Source organism: Sceloporus occidentalis, unplaced genomic scaffold, assembly GCF_023333645.1.
Source record: "Sceloporus occidentalis isolate IW3139 unplaced genomic scaffold, rSceOcc1.0.p SCAF_50, whole genome shotgun sequence".
In the NCBI taxonomy this organism is placed as follows: Eukaryota; Metazoa; Chordata; class Lepidosauria; order Squamata; family Phrynosomatidae; genus Sceloporus; species Sceloporus occidentalis.
The window spans coordinates 1,598,736-1,606,455 of NW_028317030.1; the positions used below are offsets into that span (position 1 = coordinate 1,598,736).

Sequence of the window (7,720 nt, forward strand, 5' to 3'; positions counted from 1 at the left end):
TGGGTGTTTTTCATCCAAAAGCGCTGCCATTGGCTGTGGGGGGTATTCAGGGAAGATTAGAGATTCCATAAAAAAAGCACGAGAACCAAGAACAGACAGCGGCTTCCGAGCCCGTCCATCTCGTGTTTTAGCTGTCTGGCGCCATTACAGAGGAAAAATCTCCCATCACATTAAGCCAGGCTGCTTCCACATGATATCAGAGCCCTGTCAAGTCACCTGAACCGATACAGGGGTGTTTGGCAGGCAAATACAGTGCTTGGAAAATACACATTTACCCCCACATCCTGTTACAGACATCTGGTGGAAACGGAAGTTGATGCGAACTACGACTCCCATGATGCTCTGGCACTCACTTCCTGCACTAGAAGGTAGATCGCCTAAACACGCCTGATTGTGTGCGGGCTGCGCCTGCTGCCGCTAGGGTGCGCAGCGACTTCTCCGCCCCTTCCTGCTAAGCCGGTAGTTGAGCTCAGAGACCAACACGTGGGTGAGCGGTGTGCCTGCACGATCACAGTCCCAGCCGGTTACTGACCATCATGAGCTCTTTAATGGACGAATGTGTCGACGACATGCCGCAGCCTGCAATGGATAGTTTTCTATTCGGTGAGTTCGCGCCCTGCCTTCAGTAACGCTGCATTGTGCTGATCGGGGCTTTACCGGGAGCCAGTAACCGGGGGGTGGCCGAGAGAACGTGGATTTGGTTACTTTGGGGACTTAAATTATTTATCCCGGGATTTATTTTATGAGAGACGAGCGGGATCCGGGTCGTCCCTGTCTTGCTAGCACGTGTTTATAGGACCATCAGCCAGCGCACATTCAGAGCAGGGCTGCTGCTGACTCCTATAACCCTGGGTAATCTGCTTCCCTGTATTACCCGGAGCCAGCCGGCTACTAACGCCGATCTGTGCGAATCCTACCGGAGAGGGCTGCCGGGCCTTACAGAAACAAGCCCTTTAAACGCACGTGGTGTTCCGCTTGCCCCTTCCACAGTCTCTCTCCCCCCCCCCCCCCCCCCGATATTGTCCATGAAAAGTTTCCACGTGAGTGAATGAATGAATGAGTGTATTCTCGCCATTCTAATGCTAGCTAAATACTTTAATAAGCTTTCTTCATTTGGGGGCTCTGGGACACTAGACTGTCCCTGTACAGGTGTCCTGGTTATGAGGGGCTTAGCAGTGGGCATATGTGGCATGAGCATCTGTTAGCGCTAAATAAAACATACATGTTATTATTGTGTGTATATAATATAACATTCTATAGAGGAAATCATTCCCGCAGCACTTCTTACAGTCCATACATTGGAAGGGTCTGATAATACCAGAATGGACAGGCTATACTAGGCTTGCAGGCTTACGCTCTACACACGAGTGGCTTGGGTGCACTCGGTAAGCAGAGGTCAACATTGTTAAAACCAATTCCCACCCAAATAGATGCGTTTCAAACCAAAAAAAAAAAAAAAGCATTTGCAATATGATTTTTTTCCTTTTCCCCTCAAAACAGGCTGTGAATTATCTTCCAAATCCCGCCAGTACACGTTTCAGGTAGACGAAGACGATGATTGTGAACACACCTTCTGTTTGCACGCCGTAAGTCTGCCGATGCCATTTCTTTTCTGTATTATCCGTAGTTTAACCCTCTGAGGGTCGAGGCCAGTGTTCGGACTCACCAGGGACCTATATATTAATTTTTTTTCAGGACTCGTTAAGCTGTTCATAGATAGCTAGTCTAGGGTTCATCCATTCTTTCACATAATTTATTTTATGGCCATAGAAGCTGCCGATTGGTCTGTGAACAAGCCGCTTTCTCTTTTTGGCCAGCTACATATGTTTGTGCAAAGCTGGCACTCTTAAGGGTTAAAAGGGCAGTAAGCTTGGATGGCTTTTACCCGTGTCAATTTCCATGTTTGTAAGAATGCGCTTGATTTACCGTCCTAAGAAATCACAGCCTCTCTCCCTGTGGTGTACAGGTAACTACATTTCATTTTAACCTTTTTTGCAGATCACTCTCGGAGGGGAGGCCAAAGATGAGAATAACGTTGTGGAAGTGGTTGGCCGGAATCACGAGGATAAAGAGGTTGCCGTACAGGTCGCTAATCTGAAGCTGTCTTGCCAGACAATGGTTAGTGTCTTTTATCGGGATCGATGGCTGCATCTGTCTCGAGTTTCCTGTAACTCCCTTTGTGTTACCCATAAATGGCATCAAACTGTATTTTGAGGCTTATCTTGCCTGCTGACCCCTTTTCTCCCCACTTTTGTCTTCCAGGTGAACGTTGATAACTTTGAACTCCAGCCTCCAGTGACATTTCGTCTGAAGTCAGGCTCCGGACCAGTACTTCTTTCCGGCCGCCATGTGATTGGTAAGATAGAAGCAGGGTAGTGCACGTGTTTAGTCATGTGGTGCTGTTTTTTGGGGGCCGGCATAGGCAAATATTGGCTTGGGTCACTGTGTTGGCCCAATAAAGAGTCTGCAGTCTCTTCGCCCTATACAGCTATATTCATATACCTGTGTGCATACAGTCTGTTCTTATGTGATGTCTAAGAGTCAGTAGTGGTTGGTTTTATGACTATTAACCCAAGAAAAATGAGTATTTACTGGTGGGTAGAGATGGATTTCACGGGCTAGGAAATCATGAGGATGGTCAATGGCAGGAGAGAGACTGGGTAGAGATGGGAAATAATGGTCTGCAGATCCCAGAAGTTCTGCTGCAGATGGGCTTCCAATATCAGGTTCTGCAGTTCCTTGGCATTAATTCTATGTCTTTATATTCTACTCACTCCAGTGACCAGCGAGGACCAGATAGATTCTGAAGAGGAGGATGATGATGATGACGACGACGATGATGAAGAGATGGAGGATGATGATGATGAAGAAATCACCCCTATTAAGCCAGCCAACAAAAAAATGAGAAAATGATTCAGTGCCCTGAGAGTCTGACTTCAGGAGCCCACACATGACTTCATCATTGCGGACCGGTGGAAGGAACAAGCTGTGTGTTTTTTTTGCAGCCATGTTCCCGGGATCGCGATGGGCGATATGGACCAATGTGTACACAGCGCTGTGCGGGACTGATTTATACATGGTTTGCTGCTGCTCCCTTTTAAGCGTAACTTTGACAATGAGAAGACCGTGCCTGATTATTAACAAATGTATTTTTACACGTTTTCTATGGTTTGTACTTTTGCAGTTTTAAAGAGGGCAGTGTTCGTAAAATAGTTATATTTTAAAATCTCGCTGTTCTTATTGTGATATAACAATCAATACCAAGTACCATGCAACATATCGAAGGCTTTATGTAATAACGTTATCAGGGTAACATTTTAAAACCTGGCTCTTAGAACAATTAAAGGAAATATGTAGAACGGCTTCGGTATGATTCTGTTCCTGGATACTCTAGTGCTTTTTGGTGTTGTCATCAATTAGCTCCAGAAGTTGTGTCTCGCAGGAGAAGTCGTCTTGTCTTATTCTCTGGAAGTTTATGGATAAGGGGCTGGGAATTGAAAATGTTTAAGCTAGCTTTCCTAAGATAAAGTATCCCCGGATAGCTCCAGTTACAGACTGTAGGCAGTTTTGAGATATGGAATTAGTGACGATGAAGTTAAATAAGACGGCAAACCCTCTGTGAACGTGAAAAGGGCTGATGCTTAACATTTCTTGGCTACTTTCTTAGCGGCCGCCGGTCTGGCTGTATAACGCATTCAGGCAAATCCAGCGCTTTCTCACCTAGCAGCCGGTTCAAGATTGACCCCTATGGCAGGCAAGTCTGTTGGTCTGTGTAACATGTCGAGCCGTGACAGCTGCCCTGCGGAGGGTTTTTCATTGACGTTAATTGTCATTTAATGACATTAAATTAATGCATGCAAATAACTAACTGGGGAATGTCTGGGTTATATATATATATATATATATCTCAAAAATCGAACTATTACGACACCTTATAACTATTCCTATTCCATTAGCCACGCTCAAACTTTATGAAATCACCTAGCCTTTGACTGAATTGGAAATAGATTGTTACAAAAATAAAAACTTAAAAGTTTTGTATGGTTCTGAAAGTATTATACTTGAAACATTTTCTATACAGAAGAATAAGTGAATTATTACTAAGAAACATTTCGTTATTTGTCCCACACGATCATTGTGAACTGGGATGATTTTATCTGTTGCATATTGGTTACAAACGGTTGGATTTTAACACTGAAAACATAGTAAAGTCTTTCCACGCTCGTCTGGTCACGGTTGCTCATCGCAGATGATAAATTGTCTCTAATTATCAAAGATCTATTGATATGAAGATCAGATTTCTCCCTTAATAGGCATATTCCACATGTTTTAAAGTAGACCTCCACACTGAAATGGCCACCGTTACCGGGGTGAAACGGCCTGTGTATATCGCGTTAAATCTTTTTCGGCGGTATTAAATTTTACCATCTATGGAAGCCATCGCGTTGGCGCGTGCAACATTTCTAATTTAATATCTTGCTGCTTTTTTTAAAAAATTGTTGTGGTGTCCTAATTATTAGGACCTGATGTGTGTGAGATGAGGGCTTTACAGAGGCAATGGACGGTTGTAACCAATCTGTGGGGCGAGAGGTGCTGGCGGTGCTTCCGACTAACGCGGGTAGCGGTCAGGGAGTGAGTTACCCGGAAGGCCGCAGGATTCCAGAGCAACCTCTGCCGACCGTCGGAATTTAGAAGGAAACTCCGGCCAGCGCATGCGCTTTAGTAGCTGTGTAGGCCCTTAAAAGTTTTTGTGGTGTCCCATTTGTAAATGCATGGGGGGGGGTGCTATGTCTGCCCCCAACTATTTTCCTTCCAGGAGAAGTACTCGGTGGAACGCGTTCCAATGGACGTAATATATTTATTGTACATCAGCTTCAGCGCTGGCTCTGCAAACTCTGCAGGAAGCTGCTCCTAAAAATTGCTGGAACTGCAGCTTCTACTTTAGCATGAATTCCTCTGGGGAAAGAAAATACTTTCATATCCATTTGTCTTTAGTGAGGCTGACAGGGACAGTAAACCTTTACGGAAGATCTGCATTCAATGTTACCACTAGATGGATTATAGATATTATAAATGATGCATTGCTAGTTGTGTTGCATTAAAGGCCCGGTGGAAACGAATCCTAATGCTGTAGATTAATGCAGGTCACCTATATGTGGAAGCCGGGCAGGGGGCATATAAAATAACAGCTTTATTGATATTGCAGGAGCCCACGTGGCTGAATTAGTTCAGGAAGCTTGTCATGTACAGTGCATTTAACCCGTACATGTACGGGCTCAATGCATTGTTTTCAATGAGTTTAGGGACTGCCCATTGTCCTTAAGGGGTTAAATGCTTCAGATCAGCCATCTATTTTTAATGTAAGACAAACATAATGTGAGTGTAAACAGTAAAATTCAGCCTTAAAATGATCGTTTCATTTACTGAAGGTAAAGAGTTAATCAAAACCTATATCACCCATGTGAAAAAGTAATTGCCCCCTAACTGGTGGTGTCACCATTGGCGGCAACAACTGCAACCAAACGTTTGCGATAGCTGGCTGATACATGGCTGCGGAGGACGTCTGGACGCTCTTCTCGGCAAAATTGTCTCAATTCAGCCACATTGGAGGGTTTTTGAGCATAAACTGCCTTTTTCCGGTCCTGCCACGGCATCTCAGTCAGATTCAAGTCAGGAGTTTGACTCGGTCTCCAAAACCATTTGGTTTCTTTTAATCTGTTCAGAGGTGGACTTGCCTGTGTTCTTCGGATGGTTGTCCTGCTGCATAACCCAACTGCGCCTGAGCTTTGGGTCACAAACTGACGGCCAGACGTTCTACTTCAGGATAGCTGAATTCATGGTTCCATATATTACGGCAAATCCACCAGGTGCTGAAGCGGCGAAGCAGCCCAAGACCATCACGCGTCCACCACCGCCATGTTTGGCTGTTGGTGTGATGTTCTTATTGAGGAATGCTGCGTTGGCTTAAGCCTGATGTGACGAGACCCATGTCTTCTAAAAAGTTCTATTTTTGACTCATCAGTCCACTGAATATTAGCCCAAAAGTCTTGGGGGTCATCAAGATGGGGGTTTTTTTTGTAAATATGAGATGAGCTTTGTGTTCTTTTGTAGTCAGCAGTGATTTTCACAACTCCCATGGATTCCATTTTTTGCAGTCTCTTCTTATTGTGGATACTTTACTCTGACCTTAACTGCGGCAAGCGAGGCCTGCACTTCTTTACATGTTAGTCGGGTTCAGACCCAAATATATAAAGCCTACATGGCAGCCTTAAAGGGACAATCTGTTCCATGCACCCACTTCAATAAAGAATGTATATTAAAGTACTTTGTAATTTATAATATACATTCTTCAATCTCTATAAATAATGAAATGAAATAATTTGAATCTGGCTTATTTCCTATGAATTCACTCGCCTGAGACTTTTAAGTCATCTTTGCTCCTGCTGATTTTTTAATTGAGCAAACCTGGATTTTTCTATTTTTATTTATTTTTTTATTTTATTTTTCCTGTCCTGGTTTGATCGTTCTAAATGAATAGGACGAATGTTCTTTTTGTTTTATTTTTATTTATAGAATTATTAAATCTATGAGAGGAGGAACAGCATTCCTAATATCATGAGAAGGATTACATTTGTACTCTGAGGTTTTCATAATTCTTTAATAAAAAATAAAATGACGAATGACATATCACAGAAAGCCAGTAGATGGCGCTACGAAACCACTTAAAAGCCTGCAGCGCTCTCGAGGTTAAAGGATTTGACATTTAGAGCAATTTTTAAAACCTCATGTGTTAAAAACAAACATTATTTGAGGGTATGAGTTCATCTGTAACACACACCCCGACGTTTGTAAAAATATATCATAAAATCAGGGATATTAACCCACTTTTTGTCACTAATGGCAGCCTTACAAATGTCCTTCCTAGTACTGTTGCTAGAAATAATCATTTGATTGTGTAAAGTTTTGCCTAATTTTTATTGGGAACACTTAACTGTCATGTGACATAAAGGCAGACACGGATAGGTTGTTGCCATAAACGCTGAACAAGCTTCATAACAAAATGATAAAAATGACCAGGGGACCAAATCTGCCCTCTAGTTTTATGTAGACTTCATACAAATGCATTTTCGTGCCCAATTTTACAGTTTCGTCCATTCGCCCGAGTAAAAAAAGAATGCAACATTGGATGAAAGAAAGGAAAAATAAATGTGCGCGATGCGGCCAAGGCCGCCATTTTTACTACACTAAGAGGAGGAGAATCTCGCCATTTTCAATCAAATTCTTTTACATGTTTATTTCTTGTTTCCAGGGCAACTGGACGGCCTAAAGGGATTTCCAAAAATGTTGGATGAATTTCATCCGAACAGAAGACAGAGATGGGCGAAATTTCATTGGCCTAGGCCAGAATATGTTGCTGCTACTCGGAGCATTTCACGCCTCAACACCGCTTAATCATCACATAATAAAAAAATAAAAAAAGGTCTACACCGTTCCTCTGGTTTTCATCTCCCATGAAGAGCAGAATTAAGTATGATTTTGAAATGGACGGACGCTCATCCGCCATAGCAAAGAGATTCCCGGATCCGGAACAAAGCTCATATTTAACATTGAAAAAGTTCATTTGGCCGGTGCTGGATTCCTCACTTGGTTTATGCGCATAGAGCATCTTCTAAGCTCCTTGGTGACCAGAGGAACAGGTCTCACCCCGTGTAATCTGGAG

The 7,720-nt window shown here is 43.2% G+C and overlaps 1 protein-coding gene across 1 annotated transcript; it reads left to right on the forward strand.

Annotated features, from left to right (window-relative positions):
• The first annotated feature begins 569 nt into the window (after window positions 1-569).
• LOC149288612 (nucleoplasmin-like protein NO29) lies at window positions 570-2,913 on the forward strand. Its single transcript, XM_089491346.1, has 5 exons — window positions 570-603; window positions 1,501-1,586; window positions 1,999-2,118; window positions 2,263-2,356; window positions 2,780-2,913. The coding sequence occupies exons 1-5, from the start codon at window positions 570-572 to the stop codon at window positions 2,911-2,913; spliced, it is 468 nt and encodes a 155-aa protein (XP_089347472.1).
• The last annotated feature ends 4,807 nt before the right edge of the window (window positions 2,914-7,720 follow it).

Bases quoted from the DNA above. Each gene is read 5' to 3' on its own strand.
- LOC149288612 (XM_089491346.1), top strand. From the start codon at position 570: ATGCCGCAGCCTGCAATGGATAGTTTTCTATTCG. The intron at 604-1,500 runs GTGAGTTCGCGC...CCCTCAAAACAG, and splicing joins AATGGATAGTTTTCTATTCG to GCTGTGAATTATCTTCCAAA. The intron at 2,357-2,779 runs GTAAGATAGAAG...TACTCACTCCAG, and splicing joins TTCCGGCCGCCATGTGATTG to TGACCAGCGAGGACCAGATA.